At 40.0% G+C, this 22,504-nt stretch overlaps 3 protein-coding genes and 1 long non-coding RNA gene across 6 annotated transcripts in view; 2 read left to right on the forward strand and 2 right to left on the reverse strand.

The window, feature by feature from the left end:
• The window catches only part of mnat1 (MNAT1 component of CDK activating kinase), a 43,038-nt gene extending 39,058 nt beyond the window's left edge, over positions 1-3,980 (reverse strand). Inside the window, exons 1-2 of one of the 2 annotated variants that reach the window (XM_074661631.1) lie at positions 3,842-3,980; positions 921-1,068 (exon numbers count right to left, since the gene is read on the reverse strand). The gene's annotated coding sequence lies outside the window, so the exon portion shown is untranslated. Of the gene's footprint in view, positions 1-920; positions 1,069-3,831 lie in introns of both variants that reach the window. The other variant, XM_074661630.1, reaches the window with a different exon arrangement.
• On the forward strand, positions 1,064-7,890 carry six4a (SIX homeobox 4a). The gene is made up of 3 exons (XM_074661624.1): positions 1,064-1,983; positions 3,564-4,258; positions 5,198-7,890. The coding sequence occupies exons 1-3, from the start codon at positions 1,259-1,261 to the stop codon at positions 5,788-5,790; spliced, it is 2,013 nt and encodes a 670-aa protein (XP_074517725.1). The 5' UTR covers positions 1,064-1,258; the 3' UTR covers positions 5,791-7,890.
• LOC141783978 (uncharacterized) lies at positions 4,096-19,736 on the reverse strand. 2 transcript variants are annotated; one of them, XR_012597392.1, is made up of 3 exons: positions 19,597-19,736; positions 9,061-9,163; positions 4,096-4,234 (listed from the first exon to the last, which is right to left on the reverse strand). It is a non-coding gene; the product is annotated as an uncharacterized LOC141783978 (long non-coding RNA). The 2 variants fall into 2 exon arrangements; XR_012597393.1 differs by having other exon boundaries at positions 4,102-4,238.
• LOC141783977 (homeobox protein six1b) lies at positions 15,645-20,320 on the forward strand. The gene is made up of 2 exons (XM_074661632.1): positions 15,645-16,515; positions 19,631-20,320. Exons 1-2 carry the CDS (start codon positions 15,956-15,958, stop codon positions 19,926-19,928), a joined length of 858 nt encoding a protein of 285 aa, XP_074517733.1. The 5' UTR covers positions 15,645-15,955; the 3' UTR covers positions 19,929-20,320.
• Positions 20,321-22,504: the final 2,184 nt, after the last annotated feature.

Below are 22,504 nucleotides of genomic sequence, written 5' to 3' on the forward strand. Positions count from 1 at the left end.
ATTGATTTATTGACTATGTATAAATGTCAGTCATTGATCAGACACCAATTTAGACTCCAGTGCTACATTAGACTGGCAATTATTATTTGCAAAAGACAAAAAATTATCAATTTCCCAGCTTTCAAGTTAACAGGATAAATATAATGTAAGACTAAATATATGCATTTACATACTTAAATTGTGACCTTCAGTGGATTATTAGGTAATCCATAATTTGGAAAATATGAAAATCATGTTATTTAAAATTATATTCATGAAAGACAGATAGTTTTGCTTTAGTTTAAAACTTAGAGCTGTGCCTTTTGTAGGACATAAATTTCACAGCAGACATACTTAATGTCATTGAGGAAATGCTCTGAATTTGCATTAACGCAGAAATTTAGTTTATTAAATATTCTATGTTTATGTGTGAGATTTGACCTGACATTGCTGTTGGGATCATTATGTGATGTGATGACCCAGTGTGTGACTGGCTTGTGACAGACAAACAATATTCACACTTTATCTCAATCACAATCAGCATTTTATGGTTCTGTACTGAAAGTTATAAAAAGAAAAAGAGGAGTGCAGTTTAAAGAAATCCCTTTGGAGTGCAGTCTCAGTGTCAAAGTTTATTTAATGTTTTGTGAGTTAATCTAAAATTGGCACACAAAAAAACAGTTTAGATTAAGGCAATGATTGACTGGATTTCCTCAATCAATCAAAATGTATTTGTATAGCCCTTTACAATAACCAAAAGGTACCCAAAGTGCTTAACATTAACATCAAGAAATAACAGGAATAAAAACACAACATATCATAAAATCATAAAAAAGTTACACAAAAAGCACAGAAAAAAATTATATTGGAATTAAAAAATGCTTCAGTCAGCTCCAGACAACACGGATATCCCGTTCCCACGATCCCAAAAAGCCACTCACCTTGCACAGGTGAATATACTGTTATATGACTGACAGCTGGAAACCAAACATTCGTGCTCAGCTCCTCCTCTTATGAGGCCCCTCGGCGGCCAATAGCGTGGCTCTCCTGCAGATAGACCCCAGTGAGTCTCCTTCCAGCTCCAGTCCCCTGCAGAGTAAAAGTCACGTTGGAAGGAAAGAAAGGGGGGAGAGAGAGAGGAGAGAGAGAGAGATATCTACTTACAAGCTGCTGTCAGATATCCGATCGCTATTCGCATGGCGAGGAGGTAACCTGATCGAGCTGGAGGAGGAGGAGGAGTGACTTTACCAGTGGGGAAAAGGTTTGAAAGAAAAAAAAAATGTCTTCTTCTTCTGCCGGAGAAGTCACAACAACAGCAAATGACATCAAGAGGGAAAATGTGAAGGAGGCGGATAAGCGCATGAAGCTTGTGGACGCGGTGGAGTTGTCCATGGAGCGCAACAACACGGTGGATGCGGTGCGCAACACGGAGCTGCTGGTGAGCGCCGCTTCCTCTCTGGCTTTCTCTCCGGAGCAAGTGGCGTGCGTCTGCGAGGCTCTGCAGCAGGGAGGTAATGTGGACCGGCTGGCCAGGTTCCTGTGGTCCCTGCCACAGAGCGACCTGCTCCGAGGTAATGAAAGCATCCTGAAAGCGCAAGCCCTCGTCGCGTACCACCAGGCTCGGTACCAGGAGCTGTACAGTATTCTGGAGAACCACAGTTTCAGCGCGTCCAACCACACCTTTCTGCAGGATCTGTGGTACAAGGCGAGGTACTCCGAGGCGGAGAAGGCGAGGGGGAGACCTCTGGGTGCCGTGGACAAGTACCGGATCCGGAGAAAGTACCCTCTGCCCAGGACTATCTGGGACGGAGAGGAGACTGTGTATTGTTTCAAGGAGAGGTCCAGAAACGCGCTGAAGGATCTGTACAATCAGAATAGGTACCCGTCTCCGGCCGAGAAGAGAAACCTCGCCAAGATTACGGGACTCTCCTTGACCCAGGTCAGCAACTGGTTCAAGAACAGGAGACAGAGAGACAGAAACCCGTCCGAGGCACAGTCAAAAAGGTGAGCAAATAGAGACAAACTCCATATAAAACACATTAATAGAATTTGGAGTGCGTCTGTGCGTAAAAGGCGCACTAAGACAAAACCATTTTTTTAACAAAAGCTTTTTTTCGTGGAAGTAGTTCACTACCATTCACTCTGCCTGGCAGTGTATTTCATAATCTCCCGTCGGCCTCCTCACTGTATAAGACTTGACAATGTGAATCATTATATGTTGATAATTAAGAGACAATTAAAAAAAAAAAAAAAAAGTGTGCGTAAAAGAGTTTGCAGCACGCTTTTAATGTTTTGAAATATGAAGCTGGTTGCCATTCAGATCCGGTTTCAAGTGTGTTGGTGCTAAAGGGGCATGTAAACCATAAGCAACTAAACAACATGGTTAACTTCCACCAACTCCACTGACTTCACTGTCAGACACCAGATTATATGTTTAGATGAAACAATTAACTTTAATTTATTCTTATCTATTTGTAGTGTGTGTTTGTGTGTTAGAGATGAACACACACACGCACACACTAGCGCGTGCACGTGTCCCCATCCCAGCACATAAATCATTTTTCACTTTTTTCCTCTCAGAACTTCCATCAGCTCCTGCGTTTCATTTCATAATCCTCCACACACACAGACAGACATGTAGCTTCTTTCATGTTTCTCTCTCTGTGAACAAAGCTGACGCACACCTGGTGGAGGTGACCCCTCTCTCTCTTTCTCTCTCACTTACAAACACACACACACACACACACACACAGACAAACCATTATAGATTTCCTTTAAGTCGCTTCTAAACTATACTTTTAGTAATTGTATAACCTTGAACAGATCTTCTCATATTTGTATCAACTAGTTTTTGCTTATATCTTTTTGTGGAAGTGGTGTTGAGACGTTTTAGTGTGTGTGTGTGTGTGTGTGTGTGTGTGTGTGTGTGTGTGTGTGTGTGTGTGTGTGTGTGTGTGTGTGTGTGTGTGTGTGTGCGTGTGTGTGTGGTGCAGCTGTTTAGATCAATCTTTATAAAAAGACTTGTTCATTACATAATAAGCTGTACCAGCTACTTCTATATCGTTTAAAGACTTCATGGAAACAGAAAATAAGAGGTTTTTAAATGACAGCACCATTTTAAATTGAGAAAGACATTCATATAAATCCCCTGAGCCATTTGTTTTGTCACGCCAGCAGTGCTGGCGGTTTGTCACACCAGAATTTATTGCGCCAAATGGTTGCACGGTTGTTGACGTTGGTTGGTTGTTGTCAGTGAAGCTCTCCATGAGGTAAAAGAGGGCTACACATTCACAAACACAGCCTGCTCTTCAAAGCTGTGTAATAGCAAATGTGACTGGCAGCATGTTAGGTGGAAAAGGAAATAAATGCCAATTGTACTTTATTGAATTTGTGTTGTAATAGTGTTTTAGAGTGTGTCCTCTTTGCCAAAAAAAGTGCAGAAATGGAAGAAAAATACTTTATATCTAATCTTATTTCATTTTGTTATTCAAAAAGTGGCTTTAAGTCACTTTATAGCAATGGTTTACCACAAAGAATAATTTTTTTTTTGTTTCGTGACACACCATTTGTCATCTTTTTCACAGTGAATCTGATGGAAACCACAGCACAGAGGATGAGTCTAGCAAAGGCCACGAGGAGTTGTCTCCCCGGCCCCTCTCTAATTCCTCAGATGGGGTGATCACCCATGGGACCCTTCCCATTCAAACAGGGCCTATGGACAGTGGGGTGGTCATCCAGCAGATCGGGGACATCAAGCTGCCCCCTGGATCCAGCAGTGGCGGTCTCTACAACGGAAACCTAGTGACCAGTAACAACTCCTCCACCGTGTTTCACAACGGCGGCTCGTCTTACCTCCACTCACCTGGAAACATCCTCTTCAACGGGCTCAATCTGGGCATCCAGCCACTGGCCTTCAACCCTCTGAGGCCGTCTGGAGGGGTGTTAATGGGGGGCTCTGGTATGGACATGCACATGCAGACAGGACAGGAGAAGGGACTGGGCAGTTCTGCTGAGGACTCGGCCCTGCAGTACGCCTCCTACTCGGGTTGTGTGAATGGAGCAGAGGTGAAGCTGGAGGGGGTTCCTACCATGGCCTCCCAGAACGGAGGCTCCTCCGTGCTCACGTTTAGCTCCTCGTCAGGTGCGCTGCAGCTGGGCGGCTACAGTCTGGTCCAGTTACCAGGTGGAGTCTCCGACAACGATGGCAGCTCATTACTCAACAGCGACGTAGGTCTTCCTCCTCTGCAGCTCTCTTCTGCCTCAACAATCACACAACAAGGTGAGTTCAGAAAACTACACCATTATTTCATCTAACTCACTTGTTTGGGTGGTTGCAATAACTTTGTTATTTTTGGGAGTTATATTTTGACATACTGAGGCAGATATGGCTGACAATGACAAAACAATTTGGTTATGACTCATTGAACTCACAGTATTTAATCATGATTAGGCGTTGGTGATGTTGTCTAAAATTGGGATATATTGCTTAAGGATTTGGAGGCTTTCACTGTTAATTTCCCCTTCTTAAGCAGTCATGTAAATCCATTAGAAGTTTCACTTTACTATAATGTAATGCTGGCATGTAGTGCAGCATTGAAGACCAGGAAAAGACAAAATTAAGATCCATCACTGTATTAGAATAACCAAAATCCAGACAAAAATCTAATCTCATATCAAAATGTAGATGTTATATCCTTATATCTTGTAGCTTGACAGAAACAACAGAGTAGGGCCACACACACACTCACACACACTCACACACAGAGAAGAAGGTGGTCCTTTGAAAACCCCAGAGATGAATAAAAACAAGCTCTGAAGTCACCATCACTCATCATCATTGCACTCTTGATCTGCAGAGCAGGGAGGAGGGGAAATATGTTTCAGACAATCAGAGGCCATGAAACGCACTAACAGGGAATCAGCCGTTACAGCACTTACTTTGACATAAAGCAGAGAATCTACACCAGGATGAATAATAAAGGAAAAACAGAAAACTGCAGCTTGCTGTTGAGTCCTGGCAGACTTGTGCACTCGCTCCCTGGGGCGCCGCGGGGTCGAGCTTAAAGAGCACAAAGTGTGTGAGACACACAACAGCGATTTCGGGGGGCCAAGGCCTGCTGTAAATGAAACTGTGAAGAATGAGTAGGGGGTCCGGCAGTGGGAATGGGAGCTAAACTGGAGGTACTGTATGTATTGATCCATTGTTGTGTCACCACAGGTACCATGCCTCTGAACAATGTAGCAGTGAGTTCCTCCAACGACTCGTTCCAGCAGCAGGACAAGCTGACCATGTCGTCCCTGCACCACAGCACAGTCCTCTACAGCATGAGCAACGCCGGCCAGCCGTCCATCAAGAAGGAGCCTCTGGAGGGAGGCGTCTACGCCTCGTACCACCACGGGCTCCACATGGACCCCAACGGTCACCTCAGCTACACCGGCCCCAACTCAGAAGAGGTTCCCTCCAGCCAAGGTCCCGCCTCCACCGCCGAGGTCTCCGCCATCAGCTCGTCCAGCCCCGAGCCAGAGGTCTACACCACCCTCACCGTCAGCACGCCCCTGATGGCCCAAACGAACCCCAGCAGCCACCACATGCAGCCCGCGGAGTACCTCCGAGGGCCCCCCTCGCACCTGATAGGGCCCGGCATGAACAGCAACTACATGAACCTTTCAGAGAACAAGGCGGACGGCTCAGGCTCAGGAGGCGTGAGCGAGATGGTGCGGGCGATGTGCGGGGAGATGGAGGCTGTGGAGGGGAAGGAGCTAGCCAAACTACAGACAGTGCAGATGGAGGAGGACATGGCTGACCTTTAACCTCAAACCTCTCTCCTCTCCCACAGAAGCACTCGTGTCCGCCCAAGCAGTGATATGGTGAATCTTTTTACTTTTGTGTGAGCGTGTGTGTGTGTGTGTGTGTTTTTTTTACCATTCATTTCCTTTAAATGTTAAATTATTTGTGTTCATTTGACTTTTACGATGCACTCTAGTCAGAAGGGAGCCCTGTCTGTAGGCGGGCATTATCAGTTTATCATAAAAATAAACCAAAAAAAGTCTATGACACTTTTTAAAAGCCCCGTTCATGAGATGAAACATTGCGACTGCTAGCAGAAGAAGTCGCTGTGTGTGTTCGAGGCGTGCTTAAATGTGCATTTTTTATAGACAACACCTGCTACTTCCTGTTGAATGGATTTGATCTGCAGAAGCAGGTGCTGGAATGCCTCGAGTCATGTGACCAGGATGTTCCTCCAAACTAAATGCGTCATATGGGTCAAACCAAAAAGGTCATTCGGTAGGGGGGAAGAGGGACAGAGCCTCAGTCGGTTAAACAGCGACAGCCTCACTAAAAGGACTGCACACACACAGAGAATAGGTCATTAAATACACAACGCTGCTGATTTAGGAAAACAAGTGTCCTTCAGTTATCACCTTAAACTCTCTGAATGCCTCTCAAGTCACTGCAAAACCTTGTTTCTGTGCTTTAAATCATACCAAATGAACTAGGAGTGTTGGACTAAGACGAATGTGCCTTTCTGCTACTTAAAATACACAATGGCATTGGTCTGTTTTGGCATTTGCACTACCATGATGATGTTTCAAACAGCCTTCACGTTGGAGGGTTTGACACACCTCAACAAATGCACACTATTTCACTCATATTTCAAGCCTCATCGTCAACCTGTGAGACCGAGATATGAACGATGACCTAAAGGTCAACGCTGTCGGCTCACACGTTGTTCATCATACCTTGTTTATAACGCTGCAACTCATAGTATGTTAACTAGATGTGATGATGCTCTACTATATCCTGTTTCATTTTGATGTGTCTCTCCAAATGTCAGTAATCACGAATGATATTTTTCTATAAAGGGATTGTAATGATCTCTCTTTGCATGGCGTCATAATGTGTTGGACACTAGTGCCTTTTTACTTTTGTTTTGTGAAGAACACTGAAAGAAAGCTTAGAAAGTCTTGCGTTGGCGTGCAGGCAGTGACATTGCAGCTTCAGAGATTTACCGCCCGCCGCCGTCACTGGCACATTTGTTGGGTGTCAGTTGAGGGAAAGACAAGAGAATGTGGAGCCCGTTTGTCGAGTGTGTCCGGTGCTTTTTACAACAGGAGCCTAATTCCTCGCCGTCATACGTGACCATAATAGCACATTTCAGCCTAGCAGCCAACTCTCACCCATGCACATCTCTCAGTGCATCACACGTCTTCATACAAGTGGACTAGTAATGCTTTTCTTTGTCAGGATTTATGACACAATCCCATCAATTTGAATGGACGTTTCAGTGAAAGTATCCTCAGTGCTTTAATGTCATATACCAAAAATGAGTCGAGGGCAAATAGTAAAAATGATGGTCATTTGTTTTGTTTTTTAAATCTTAGTTTGAATTATATGTTTGTTATCTGAAATTATGTGAATGTATTTTTCTAAATCTCCATACTGCAATAAAAGTTTATATTTATAAAAACATAAAACAGATATTTTTAATTCTTTCTGGCAAATTTAGCTTCGAGATGACTTTAAAATTACGTTTTTTTTTTCCAACATTTTAGTCACACAATAATGAATGTACTGTAAGTTCATGCCAGACAAAAAGCATGTGTCTTCCCAACATTTAAGAGTCCTATGTAGCCAAACTGTGAGGGTCAGGGGGGGGGAAAGTGGCACACAGTAATCCAGCGAGCCTGGTGCTGCTCTCTGCAAACCTGCAGTGATCGTTTGCACATGCCGGGCAACCTGGAGTTCATTAGCCCTCCTTTTCTCATCTCAGCCCCTGTAATTCAAATAAACAGCAATGAGATTTCCAGAGGTAAAGCTCCTTTTGGGTGGGGGGTCTGCAGCTCCCCGCAGCTCAGTCCAATCCAATGGCCTTTTCCCCCGAGCGAAGGCCGAACACCCACCCCCACCCCAACTACTCACTACTTCAGCATGTGGAGGAATGAATCTGAGGTGCTGTCACTCACAGAGTCCAGAAGAGTGCCTGAACTCCTCTCATGGCTTGAGGGGATTCTCCTTAAATTCATGCATTTCCACCCAATGCTTGTTCACTCAGTGGGCACCCGACCAAACCAGCAAGGAGAGATAAGATGGGAGACAAAAGTCTGACAAATGGACGAACAGCGGGGGGATTTTATTTGATTCACAGCGTGTCTGTGGTGGATTATAGGAGTTGTCCTCTCTGGCTGGAGGAGTTATATATGATCTAACTGATGACCTAAATAAACAGAGGCTGTTTGTCTGTGCTCACTGTTGAGGCACAGAGAGAGAGAAGAAAAAAATGGGAGAGACTAGCGGGAAAGGGAGGGAGAGGCAGGCCACCGGGATAAAGTTACCTGTGCACAGGTGACCTCGTCGCCATGGGCAGTGGATTAGCTGATTGTTAGGTATCAGGTAACTCCTCCTGTAATATTGAAGAGGGTGAAAACAGCTTTGTTGGAGCCCAGAACAATATCCCATTCGCAGCATGGTCTGTGGGTCTCACGGGGAGGGGGCCGCAGAAAACTCCAAATTCCACCTTTGTATTGTGCCTATAAATTAGACAGGAAAGGAGGAAAGGAGCACGATTGTCCCATTCACAGAAGATGTGTAGTTTTTCATGGGGACAGCTAGCTGCTGAATTTTAAAATGCTTCCTTTATGTGTGGAAATCAGTATATCAATAGTAGTGGATCATTTTATCCACAATTTCATACATGCAACGTAAAACATACTTGCAGTAAAAACAAAAAAAGAAGGAACTCCCCCAGAACTCTGGCCTTATTAAAAACACTGACCTCTGATCTTTCAGATGGTTTCAAAGCTGACATTTAATGCGGCGCAGCAGACTGCAAGCCATATGTAACATGACCTGGGGAGCACGGTACTCCACTGCTCCACGTCCCACTAATGAGAGGGCAGGGGTCAGCGGGTACCAGCCTGCTCCTACAGACCCACCACTACTGGGCCAAGGCATGCCAGAGGAACTTCTCCCTCCTGTCCTGGCAGAAACTAAATCCACTCTCGGCTCTTCCGAAGCTTGTGGAAAGTAGGTGGTGTTTATGAACCAGTAGGAATAAATGTCCTCAACCCTTTTTCTCTTACCTCCACTTAAAATAATTGAGTTGTTGCTTGGCAGGGTGGAAGGTATGCAGCACTTCATCATCCAGTAGATGCAACCAGCATGATTCACTGGTTTGTTCATGGCCTGCGAGGAACAGAAAGTCAGAGGGACAAGTTTTAAGTGACACACAGAAGGCAGCAGCTGGGAGGCAGCAACACCACAGTGTTCCCCAAAGAGAAAAAAACAGCACTTTGTAACAGGAGCAGTAGCAGATGAGGCCTGACATGATCACCTGCTGCTCTGCCTTATAAAACCTTGTCATTTGCTAAAACACATGCATCCTCTGAGGAGCTAAATCTATGATAGTCACTGTCATGGCGCCCCCTCCCTGCCAGCAGGCACACAAGGTGTAGCAAGGCGTTTAAATCCTTCCTTTTGTTTGTTTATGTGTTTATCTATCCCTCTGGTTTGTTTACTTACTCCAGCCCTGTAGCAAAATTAAAAAAAAAAGTATTTCCCTAAAACAAATCCTCCACATGCCCTGGGCGTGTTTACCGAGCAGAGCACTGTAAAAGCCGAGGCCTGTAATTGCATATTTGTGGAGGTGGTCCTCTGAGGAAATGCCTAATGATTTTGATGGGGGGGCTAACCCCAGTGCACTTGTAACAGGTCTAATTTTCCAACATGACAGGAAACTCTGTTAAGCTGATAATTGCAGCTCCAATTTCATTTAACTCACTCATGTCAACAGTTGTGTTTTGTTTTGAGAGGAGTTTTTTTTTCACTGCCTTTCACCTCACAGAATAAAACTGCTTTAACTCTTAATTAAAGAGACATTTTAGGACCTCTTGGGTTAAACCAATTATATTCTATTGATTAGATTTAATTAATTTGTCAATAAATGTGCAAATGTAAAGTCAATTAGTATGTATTTTTGTGATATTGTATTATAAGAAAATAAATAAATAGATTGCCAAGTGTGTGTGTGAGAAAGCTTGACATATATAAATTAACTTCGTTGTTGGTTTTTGTTGATGTTTTAGATAAATAAATAAATTCTAATTAGTAAGAGGACACCCTTGAATGTCCCTCCCAAAAAATAAAGCAAAGAAAGAAAGAAAACCCTGGGGACCAAATGAGACATTTTTCACTTAATTTAAACAGTATCGGCTTTGTTCCAGTCGATACAGCTGAAATAGCACTTTGGATTTAGATGGAGTGAAAACCATCTGTTCAGAGAGCCAGTGCTCGTTTCACTTTTCCTTCTCAAAAAAATAAACTCTCCAATAGGAAACCCGGGCTTTTTGATGATGACATTTTTATGAAGTGTTTTCTGGGTTGCTTTTGAGTTTTCTTTCTCTCGTTTTCTCCCACATGGACCGGAGTGTCACCGTTTCATTCGTTTTCCCAGTAACGCATGGTGTAATGAATTTCTCTAATATGCTACTGCATCTATCAATAATTAATAATAAGTCGTTTTCACCTCCAAATAGCTGTCATGAAGTGGAATAATTCAACAAAGGAAAGGGCTCATGTTTCTCACATTAAAGATCCCATATCCTGCTCATTTTCAGGTTCATACTTGTATTTTGTGTTTCTACTAGAACATGTTTACATACTGTAATGTTCAAAAAACGCTTTATTTTCCTCGTACTGTCGGCCTGAATATGTCTGTATTTACCCCCTGTCTGAAACGCTCCGTTTTAGAGCATTTTGACGGAATTGCAACGGAATTGCAACAGAATTGCTTTGCTAGGCAACAGCTTGGGTCCATGTGTACTTCCTGTCAGCTGATGACATTCACATGCACTGCAACCAGGAAATAAACTGGGACACATTTAGAATATTTATGTTTAAAACTGTGTAAATGGTCTAAATATTGTAGATTCGTGACATCACAAATGGGCAGAAATCCTGACAGCTTGTTTCAAATGCAGAGCTTCTGAATACAGGGCTGTGTGTATTTCCCTGTGGATTGAGTGTTTCGATACTTTCACAGTATTTATATAGGACTGAAGCCTTCTTTATAATAAAAAAAAACAATCTCACTTTTTTATAATATGGGACCTTTAAATAAGTTTAATGAGAAATGGCACAAAAGTTGATTTTTTTCTCGGGGTGAAAAACATTGTGACTCATTTGAGTTTTTTCCGGAAAAGGCCATGACTAAAACCTGGAATATCCATTATATTTAGCAGCCCTATATACGCCTCCAGGCTGAGTTAATGTTGGAGGTAACAGAGGAGTTTAACGGAGAGAGAAAATAAGGAGAATATAAGGAATCCTGTGAGTCCCATGCACTCTGAGAGGAGTAACGAGTGATAGCCGACCTAAGTATTGCATTACTTGTGTTAGAGGCGGAGAGAGTCCAACATCTTGAAATAATCTCGCCCCCCGGGCTGCTCGGGTTAAAGGAGGAGGCGCGGCGCAATGTGGTAGAGATATTAGAGAAACCCGAGAGGCGCTCATCAGACAGCTCATTTACTGAAGCACTGAGGTTTTACGCACACAGCCCGAGAGCTGCTGCTGCTGAAGCTGCTGCTGCTGCTTGCTGCTGCTCTCTGCTGCTGCTGCTGCTGCTGCTATAGAGTCCAGTGTGTCCACTAAAGACACACTTCATTTGCATTAGAAGGTATACTCATTTAATTAGGTTTATGCAATATGGCATGAATGGCCTTGTTGAGACAGCACTGCCCTAACCCTGACCCAATCACATCAAAAAACTTCATGCAGCAGAAGACTTTTACACAAATAAAAACTCTTTCTAGGAACTTTCTTTGACATTTTGATGCACCGTTTTGATTTTTGGAGTAATTTAAATGTATTAGGAGTGTTTTTCTTTTCTTTTTTCTTTTTTTACATAAGTTGCACACATCTTTTTTTTAAAACATTTCTAGGACAAATTGACATGAGAACATTTATTTAAAAACACAATCTATGTTCTTTTCTTGTCACCCTAACACATGAAAATTAAGCTTCTTTTTTTTCTTTTTTTTTTACATTTATATAGCCTAATATAAATTGTAACAGAATTTACTTTTATATTCATTAATATAAAAATGATCTGTGCCTATTGCTCCTCTGCAGGCTGATGACACTGCTAAAATTATATTGCTAAAAACAATTAAAATTAACTCCAAAACCTTGCAGATATGGTTAAATAACAGTGAATTCAAGTGTGATTCAGAAAATAATCTGATATTTCCTCAATGTCATCCATTCAGGAGGAAAAATAGCTGTTTAGGTCCAGTCTAGTCTCTAATAAATAGTCAACTAAATCATGCAAACAAGTGAACATATAATCCAAGTTTTGATTTTACACCATTCATCGGCCTGAAAAAAACTGATTATCCTGCAGTCCTGATTTATATATATATATATATATATATATATATAATCAGTACACATATGCTCACATTCCCTAATTTTGAGATTTTTTTGGTGTCTTAAACTTATTTGTCCATAAAATTATAGGTTATTAGAATTAAAGGATATTCCAGAGTGGAAGACAAAAACAAAAGTTCAAATCATTTTGTCTTTATAGTAAAAATACTCTACAGGAAAGAGGTTATCTTCTCAAAACGTTTCGTGTGAATTTGTTTTTAAGTTAAATGTTATTTTCTAGGTCAAATCTTTGTTTCTTAACATTTTGAAAAAGGAGTTTAGTTTCAGACTCTGGTGCAGATAAAGAAATATGATCTATTCGGCTCAAACCAACGACTGCACCAACAAGAACCAGTGTGGCAGAGAACTCATTTACTAATGGATTGGTTTAGTGTTTCACCCCACAGAAAACACTGGAGCCAGCGCGGTGCCCGTCTAATCCTTGAAATATAAATGTAGGCTGGAAGGACCTCTGCAAAAACACGTGATGATGTAGGAACAATAAGAAGAAAAATAAGCAAAAAAACAACAAATTAAATGAGTGAGGGGTCTGTTATATCTATCCAGGAAGTATTTAATATTCATGTTCAAATCTATAGACAAAAAGGGAGGAAATTGTCTGTATAAAAACAAAGCTTTCACTATAATCAACAACATTGCAGAATATATTTTGCCAATGTATAGACCTAAGAGTGGGAACACACACACACACACACACACACACGCACGCACACACACACTCACTCACACACACCCTTAAGTGGCTGGTTTCCTACTGGTGGTCTATGTCCCATAACACGTTTGGCAGGTAGTATATAGGTTTCTCATATAAAAGAAGTGCGTAATGGCACCCAACAATCATAGGAACTTATTAAATTATATCACCTCATAAAATAAACGGCCTTGGTAATTAATAGACTATGAAAGGTGGGGACACAACAAAATGTTCAATCTGCATGTAATTAAGGTGGTGGGCGTCACCCACGATCAGCTGAGATGGTAAATAAACCTCCAAAAAAATAAAAAATAAAAAAATAACCAAAAAATGAATTAAGATTTTTAATTATATATCGTTTTGTTTTTTTTATATGTATTAACTGAAAAACAATGGTTGATTATGTGAGCTGTTTTAGGTGTGCTTTAACTTTAAAAGTGGATAAACTTTCAACTACAGATAAAAAGTGTTGTGTTTTTGTGGGTTCACTGGCTGTGATTACTGATATGGAGATGCAGTGTGTGGTTTGACCCCACGTGGGAAATCTGGAAGCCTATATAGTCTCTGATAAATAGTCAACTAAACCATGCAAACAAGTGAACATATGATCCAAGTTTTGATTTTACACCATTCATCGGCCTGACCAAACCTGATATCCTGCAGTCATTCTACCTGATTTATATATATATATATATATTAAAAAAATTAAAAAATAAAATCAGTAGTCTAAACATATGCTCACATTCCCTAATATTGAGATTTTTTTTGGTGTATTTTGAAAACTATCTTAAACCTATTTGTCCATAAAATCATAGGTTACATTAGAATTAAAGGATATTATATATAGTGGAGATAACGTATATGGAGATGCAGTGTGTGGTTTGATTCCCAACGTGGGAAATCTGGAAGCCTCTATAGTTCAAGTTCAACTTTATTGTCATTTTTTCCACATACAAAGTACACGGTTAAAACGAAATGTCGTTGCTCACGTACCAAGGTGCAAACACAGACATACAAAAATAGTCACAAACATAGAACATAACACAGTGTGATGGTGCAGCACAATAAAAAGTGGATGACAGGATGATTAACAGAGTAAAGCAGTATAAAAGCAATCAGGTCTTTAAAAGTGCTATATATATATATAAAAAGCCAATGACTCTCCAGTAGTTATCCTTGTATAAATACCTAATAAATAGATAAATAGATAAATAGAAGTGTCAGTGCAAATAGTAGACCTGAAATGTCTGTTTCATGATGTCTGTTTCAGATAAAAAGCGTTGCGTTTTTGTGGGTTCACCCTCCACTGGCTGTGATTACTGATAACGTATATGGAGATGCTGTGGTTGGTTTGACCCCCATGTGGGGAAATCTGGAAGCCTATATAGTTTCACCATTCGATACAATACGATATGATATGATACGATACGATACAACTTTATTGTCAGTTTGTACCGAAATTCATTTTGCATCCATAGGCAGCTCAGTTTGAGAAAAAGTACACATACAATAGACAAACTGTTACCATAGACAGACAGACAAGTAAGACCCATCAGACAAAAAAACAACACACATCACCATTATTCATACATAACCCATTACAAAATTACCATCTGTCCTCTGGATTTACATGTCTTCTTTAGCAGCACATTCATTATTATTTAGTAACAAGATGGACTGATGGACAAAAGCGTTCTTTAACCAGATACAGGTTAAATGTAGGGACTCTGAATCGCCTCTTGGGCAGAAGTTGATATTCCCAATTTAAAACATGTAAGTGATCAGAAGAGATGCTGTTAGCAAGTCTGAGCATACTCTTGTTGTGAGCTGCTTGAAAGGAGGCTGTCACAGGTTGGACAATGATCTTTTTTAGCGCAGATTTTGATTTGGCTATAAAGTTTAGTTTTAAGTTTTACAGATATACTACTGAGCCAGGCTGTGCTGCAGTACAACAGGAACACTCTGAATCACTGAACTGAAAAATAGAAAAATAATAATCTTGCTACTGGCTCCAAATGATCTGAGTCTGCAAAGAAAGTAAATGCGCTGCAAGTAAATTCAATGATCCATGATAGGGTGGAGTCTATCATCATAACTCCCAGGTATTTGTATGAAGAGACCTGTTTAATTTCTACATTATGAATTGTAACTGGAGGCAGCTGACAGTCAGGAGGAAGGCCAAAAGTAATTTCTTCTGTCTTACTAGTGTTAATGATAAGAAGATGTGCATTCAGAACATGTTAATAAGGCTTTCTTAATACCTAATAAATAGATAAATAGAAGTGTCAGTGCAAATGGTAGTCCTGAAATGTCTGTTTCATGTCCAGCATGAGACGTGGTCTCCACCATTACAGAAGATGTGCATTCAGAACATGTTAATAAGGCTTCTTCTTAAGAGGTCTGTAATAATTGATTAGTGTTTAGGTGGTGCAGCTGGAGAGAGGGACTGTGTGGGGGTGGGTTGGTGGGAGGTGAGGAGCGCTCCTATTTCAGCCCCTGACGCACTGCCTCTGGGGAGGAAACGGAGCTGCAAACTCAGTCCTGCTCTGCTGTACACGGTGCAGGGCAGAGAGGAGGGAGAGAGCCAATCACCGAAACGCACAGGCTCCCTTTAAGCCTGACATATCTCCAACAGGAACAAATTGTCCCAACAATCAACATCCCCAATCTGCTGCGCGCATCAGGAGCTGGAGTGGAGAGTGGATAGTTTATTATAGGATAGTTTATTATAGGGCCTGTGTTGCGCGGACGGTATTGCGCTGGATTGCAAGAAAGTAAAACACTAAATAAACGGACAGCTGTAGGTTTGGATACCAACCTTTTGGGCGGAGGACATCATGTCTATACTACCGTCATTCGGGTTTACGCAGGAGCAAGTTGCGTGCGTCTGCGAGGTGCTGCAGCAGGGAGGAAACCTGGAGAGGCTCGGCCGCTTCCTGTGGTCTCTACCGGCTTGCGATCACCTCCACAAGAACGAGAGCGTCCTCAAAGCCAAGGCGGTGGTGGCTTTCCACCGGGGTAACTTCAGAGAGCTTTACAAGATCCTGGAGAGCCACCAGTTCTCTCCGCACAACCATCCGAAGCTGCAGCAGCTGTGGCTGAAGGCGCACTACGTGGAGGCGGAGAAGCTGCGCGGCCGGCCGCTCGGAGCCGTGGGGAAGTACCGGGTGAGGAGGAAATTCCCGCTGCCACGCACGATATGGGACGGAGAGGAGACCAGCTACTGCTTTAAGGAGAAGTCCAGGGGTGTGCTGAGAGAGTGGTACACGCACAACCCTTATCCGTCTCCGAGGGAGAAGAGAGAGCTGGCCGAGGCCACAGGACTGACCACCACGCAGGTCAGCAACTGGTTCAAAAACAGACGGCAGAGGGACAGAGCTGCGGAGGCCAAGGAGAGGTACGTGCAGCTGCCTGAAGCAGCCTGTCATTTATACACACATAGTCACTTTTTGATGCATGTTTCAGGAGCAAATTAAGGGTCAAGCTAGAATGAAATATGGTGAAAAATGTGCAGCCAAAGTTTAAAAACAAAAGTGCAGGAATCACATTCTTTATATTCACACTAAGAGAGTGTCAAAGTGGGAAAATAACTTGTATTTCTGATGGAAATACTTTTATTTCAAGTCGAAGTTTGAAATTATTTTTGTCATTTTGGATACAGCTTTATAGTTCCAGGGATGGTGGTAAACAGAAGAGGTGTTGTTGACAAATGACTTTCTTCTGTCCCGTTTGACTTGAGCCTGAATTATAACATAAACTACATGTAATCTTATTCACATTTTGATGCATGTTTCAGGAGCAAATTAAGGTTCAAGTCAGAATGAAATATGGTAAAAATGTGGCTAAACAGACAAAGTTTAAAAAAAAAAAAAAAAAAAAAAAAGTGCAGGAATCACAGTCTTCATATTCACACTAAGAAAGTGGCAACGTGGGCAAATAACTTGTATTTCTGATGGAAATACTTTTATTTCAAGTAGAAGTTAGAAATTATTTTTTTGTCGTTTCGGATACAGCTATAGTAGTTCCCAGAATCAGCTCCTGATAACAGTGATGGTGGTAAACAGAAGCGTGTTGTTGACAAATGACTTTCTGTCTGTCTTGTTTGACTTGAGCCTGAATTATAACATAAACTACACGTAATCTTAAAAAGACACCCTCTTCAGCAATGAAGATAATGTTTAATACATGTTGGAAAAATAAAAAAACAACAACAACAACAATAAGGTCACATTTTTGGAGACGTTTTGACTGGGTTACAGTGGAGTCAAATTAACACGTGGTGTTTTCTATTTTAGTTATGGGGAAATATCATCCAACATAAAAAAGATATGAAACATGTTTTTATACAAATAGGAAGAAAAAAAACTGAACCTCTGATCAGTTTTTCTTCAAGGCCCAGGCCTACACTGTATATTTTTAGTGTTACTGCACTATACTCATTTTTAACAGTCTCTTCTGCACTATATTCATTTTTTTTATATTCTTGTATCACAGCTGTTACCCTGCACTATATTCAGTTTTAAGAGTTTTCTTCATCTCCTTGTATTTTTATATCCGGTATATATTTCTTTGTACTTTGCACTACTAACTTTTTTTATGCCTTTTTACTAACATGTTTTGCACTATGGAACTGTGATGCTGGAAACTTGAATTTCCCTCGGGATCAATAAAGTTACTATCCATCTATCTATCTATCTATCTATCTATCTATCTATTAATAATTATGGCTGCCTTTCATGCTGCCCTTTTTATAGAATAGAATAGAATAGAAAGCTTTATTGTCAACAATATACAATAGCAAATAAAACAGGTAAAGTAGATGTAATAAATACATATAAACAGAAGTGTTACACTAGAAGTATAAAATATAAAAATAGATGTAATGTAAAACAGAGGTAATTGCAGTTGTAAAATAGGTAGAGTAGATGTAATAAATAAAATGTAAACAAAGTTGCACTTGAGGTGTATATTGCATCAAGGATATATCTGAGATATATCTCAGTCATCCTGAGTCTCACACAAAACAACATTACTACTACTACTACTACTACTACTAGTAATAATAATAATAATAATAATAATAATAATAATAATAATAATAATAATAACAATACAAATTATACAAATTGTCAATATTTGTGTGTTTTTAATATGGAATGCACCCAGTAATATGTGTAATTTGAATGTAATGTGTAATTTGATTGTAATGTGATTATATTTTGTATTAATAATCTGAATCTGTAAAGTAACTAAAGTTGTCAGATAAATGTAGTTCCATTCCATTCCAAATGTAGTTCCATCCATTCCATACCAAATGTAGTTCCATTCCATTCCATTTAAATGCAGTGGAGTAAAAAGTCTAATATTTCCCTCTGAGATGTAGTTGAGTAGAAAGTAGCAGAACATGGAAATACTCAAGTAAAGTAGTAGTACCTCAAAATTGTATTTAAGTACTTAGTTACATTCCACCACTGAGTACATTTTATACTGGTGTGTTTTTCAAAGCATTATTTACTCTTCCTGTTGGAATAAAATAATTGTTAATTATTTAACTGCAAAGTAGTAATGTGTTTTTGATACCTTCACTTTTTTTTTGCATTAAATCATACTGGGATGTTTGCTGAAATTGATTGGATGTGGCACAGCCCTACCAAGAAACATTTCCATCAGCCACCACTGCCTAAATATCATGTCAACATGCGGATTTTAATACTCCACAATATGTTGTATTTTCCTCTCATGCCTCCTTTGTTGTCATTTACAAAGGTAGTTGCACTTGAGGTGTATTGCTCAAGGATATAGCATATATATGTAGCACTATCAAGGCTGTGATACGGTTTAGTCTTTCTAACATGCTAGTCATATTTAACAATATTAATATTACATTAGTAATAAGAATATGGGGTTTATATCCAACAGGAAGTCACATTATCAGAGAGCACAGCAAACCGTTAGCTAAAAGCTCATTTAAAAAAAGAATTCTAACGTCTTTTTAACGGTCAACCGTTAAGATTTAAGAGAGGAAATAACGCTTAATAAGAGTGTAAATAGTTATTAAAAATAAGACTTAACCGACTGCTTTAGGTGTATATTGCATCAAGGATATATCTCCTATAAATATCATGTCAACATGCAGATTTTAATCCTCCAAAATGTGTTGTATTTTCCTCTCATTCCTCCTTTGTTGTCATTTACAAAGGTAGTTGCACTTGAGGTGTATATTGCTCAAGTATATATATATATAGCATAGATATATGTAGCACTATCAAGGCTGTGATACGATTTAGTCTTTCTAACATGTCATATTTAACAGTATTAATATTATATTGGTAATAAGATGTTGGTAATAACGCTCAACATGAGTGGAAATAGTTATTAAAATAAGACTTAACCGCCTGCTTGAGGTGTATATTGCATCAAGGATATACCTCTATGTCAACATGCGGATTTTAATCCTCCAAAATGTGTTGTATTTTACCTCTCATTCCTCTTCCTTGTTGTCTCTTTTCCAGAGAAAACAGTGAAAACAGCAACGCAGGCGGCAACAAACAGAACCAGCTGTCTCCTCTGGACGGAGGGAAGTCGCTCATGTCCAGCTCGGAGGACGAGTTTTCTCCCCCTCAGAGCCCAGACCAGAACTCATCGCTTTTGCTCCAGCAGGGCTCCATGAACCACCCCGGAGCCTCCAGTTACCCCATGTCCGGCCTGGGGCCTCCTCAGCCGGTGCACAGCATGCACGGACACCCGCACCAACTGCAGGACTCACTACTGGGACCTCTAACCTCCAGTCTCGTGGATTTGGGCTCTTAAAGAGAATGCCAGAATTCCATTCTATTTTACAAACAACAAAAGAACCCAAGAACACTGATTAAGTGTATCAGATTGAGTACATGTATGAAATAACACTATAGTAGCCTATACCTTATAATATAGACTGACTTGTTAAATTTGGTTATAGAACAAACACTCCTTTTATGCTCTTAACCTGTATATCCCCACATGACAGGAGCTTTTTTCTCATCTCCTGTGAACACACACAAACTCTTAACTCAACGAAACACTTAACTGGACTGCCCATATGTGCTTAATTTATGATATTTTGTTGAGATAAAAGAATTATAGCAAACGTCCTGCGATGGAAACTAAGAGGTAACGTTTTCCATTAGAGTCATGGTAGTTTCCAATAAAACAAAAGTAATACATTTTGTCTCTGTGTTATTTGTGTATTTAGAATAAAAAAATAGATTCTGGCCCTTCAAACACAAATTATAATCACTGACAATTTACCATTAATTAATCGTGAATTGGAGGAAAGGACGTTATTATTTTTCTTATTATTATTATTATTTAATTTTTTTGCAAAATTACATGCAAAAAAAAAAAAAGCAAAGCAAGCAATCAGATTTACACTGGTGAGATATGCATCTCTATGGAACGTATTATGAGTAATTATGTGGTAAAGATTAAAAGCTGCTCTACGGGTTCTTTGTGGGTTTTTCTTTTTTTTTTAACAATAATAATGGTAATTCAAAAAATTCAAACACAGAGTCATAAAGGGAAATTTAATTATCCAAATGTGAGTCAACATGAGCAGCTGTCTGTCAGGAGGCTGGTTGTGTATATAAGCATGAAGCAGCTTTGGTTGCTTTGATTATGTTGTCTGCTCCATATATATATAATAATAATAATATTACAGGTTTGGCTGAAGGAAGGAGAAAGAGGAATTTTTCTTCTCCTTTTTCGTCATTTTTAGCCCTAGTGCTGCGGATCATTGGCTTCTTGTTGCCGTGTTTTCTTTGCTCTCTCCGAGAGTTTGTTCTGTCGGTTCCGGGCCATGAGAAAGAGCCACCACTCAACCTTTATTTATACTAGCTCTGGATATTCTGACGCAAAAAATGGCAAACATCCCATATGAGAAAAGTTTAAATTTCACATGCCTGATGTCATCTATATAGCTGCCCTATAAATAAAACAAATTAAAAAAAACAAAAACAAATTATATATGATTGCTAAAATAGAGTAGACATTCTTATAGAGCTCATCATAATAATCACCATAATAAACAACAACAATGTGCCCTATAAACAAAACAAATAAAAAAAAAACTAATTATATATGATTGCTAAAATAGAGTAGACACTCTTATAGAGGTCATCATAATAATTACCATAATAAACAACAACAATGTGATATAATAATACAAATAGATAAGTTATTTTGTTGGCCAGATTATGAGAATCTGGTGGTCTGAGAGGAGGAATCTGGTGAAGACAGCTCTCTGGTCCCCCACCCCCCTACACTCTTCTTTTGGGCTCATGTCAGGCTAAATTGTTTTGAGCAGAGAGCACAGAGGATTTCCTGAGCATAATCTGAAACAGTCGCTGCCAGCATTACTGCCTGATTGCTAAGATTGCAGGGCTGCAGGGGCTGCAACGCCCGGCTTCAGTGGAGGGACCTTGAGGTATTCTGCATCCCAGAGGCCTCCCTCTCAGGTCTACTAAAAACACCAGGCTGTGCTCCACATCTATCAACTATACAGAGATCCATATGGTTGTGTTTGAGTGATGTGTCTGTCTGAATGTCCTCAGCAGACCTTCCATCATCACTTGTTTCTTCTTTTGACATTTAATATGTGAGTGTCAGTGGTGGAAGAAGCATTCAGATCAATTATTTAAGTAAAATTAGCAATGCCACATTTTAAAGTAGTATCATGTAAAAGACCTGCATTCAGAATTGTACCTAAAAAAGTATAAAAGTAGCAGCAAAAATGTCTTTAAAATACTACACAGAAAAGCCCCTTTTGGTCCTGTATTACTATGCTATTAGATAATTATTACAGATGCAGATGTGAAGCTAATTCTAGATATTTTATGTGCTGTTTGATTGTTTAGTCTATATAACAGTGCATCCTGTTTTTTGCATGAATGCAATGCATTGATTTTTATCTGCAAAGTGTCAGATACATTTATTGCAGTAAAAAGAAATGTAGCAGAGCAGAAGTAAAGTAGCATAAAATGGAAATACTCATAATTCTTAAAGCCCCTGAAAACTTTGTTTTAAAAGTATGTCTCTTTAACATGAAATATTTATGACTAAATACGCAATAGTTAAAGTTAGGAAAAACACAGTTGGGTGTTACTTATTAAGAGTTTAACACTCAAAACCTCAACTTATTTGCTTCTAGGGCTGTCACAATATCAGATTTTAACTACACGATTATCATGGCCAAAGGAATTCAATACCGATATCATGATATCTATAGAAAATTAAAATTAATAATAGTGCTATCAGTGAAATTCATCTTTAACTTTGTGTATTGAATGTTTTGTCTCTTTTTTGGCAAATTAATTACACTCAAAATACGAGTGTAGGGAGGTGGAGAGAGC

The sequence above is a fragment of the Sebastes fasciatus genome, chromosome 15 (genome assembly GCF_043250625.1).
Source record: "Sebastes fasciatus isolate fSebFas1 chromosome 15, fSebFas1.pri, whole genome shotgun sequence".
NCBI classification, from domain to species: Eukaryota; Metazoa; Chordata; class Actinopteri; order Perciformes; family Sebastidae; genus Sebastes; species Sebastes fasciatus.

Bases quoted from the DNA above. Each gene is read 5' to 3' on its own strand.
- six4a (XM_074661624.1), top strand. From the start codon at position 1,259: ATGTCTTCTTCTTCTGCCGGAGAAGTCACAACAACAGCAAATGACATC. The intron at 1,984-3,563 runs GTGAGCAAATAG...TCTTTTTCACAG, and splicing joins TCCGAGGCACAGTCAAAAAG to TGAATCTGATGGAAACCACA. The intron at 4,259-5,197 runs GTGAGTTCAGAA...GTGTCACCACAG, and splicing joins CTCAACAATCACACAACAAG to GTACCATGCCTCTGAACAAT.
- LOC141783977 (XM_074661632.1), top strand. From the start codon at position 15,956: ATGTCTATACTACCGTCATTCGGGTTTACGCAGGAGCAAGTTGCGTGC. The intron at 16,516-19,630 runs GTACGTGCAGCT...TCTCTTTTCCAG, and splicing joins GCTGCGGAGGCCAAGGAGAG to AGAAAACAGTGAAAACAGCA.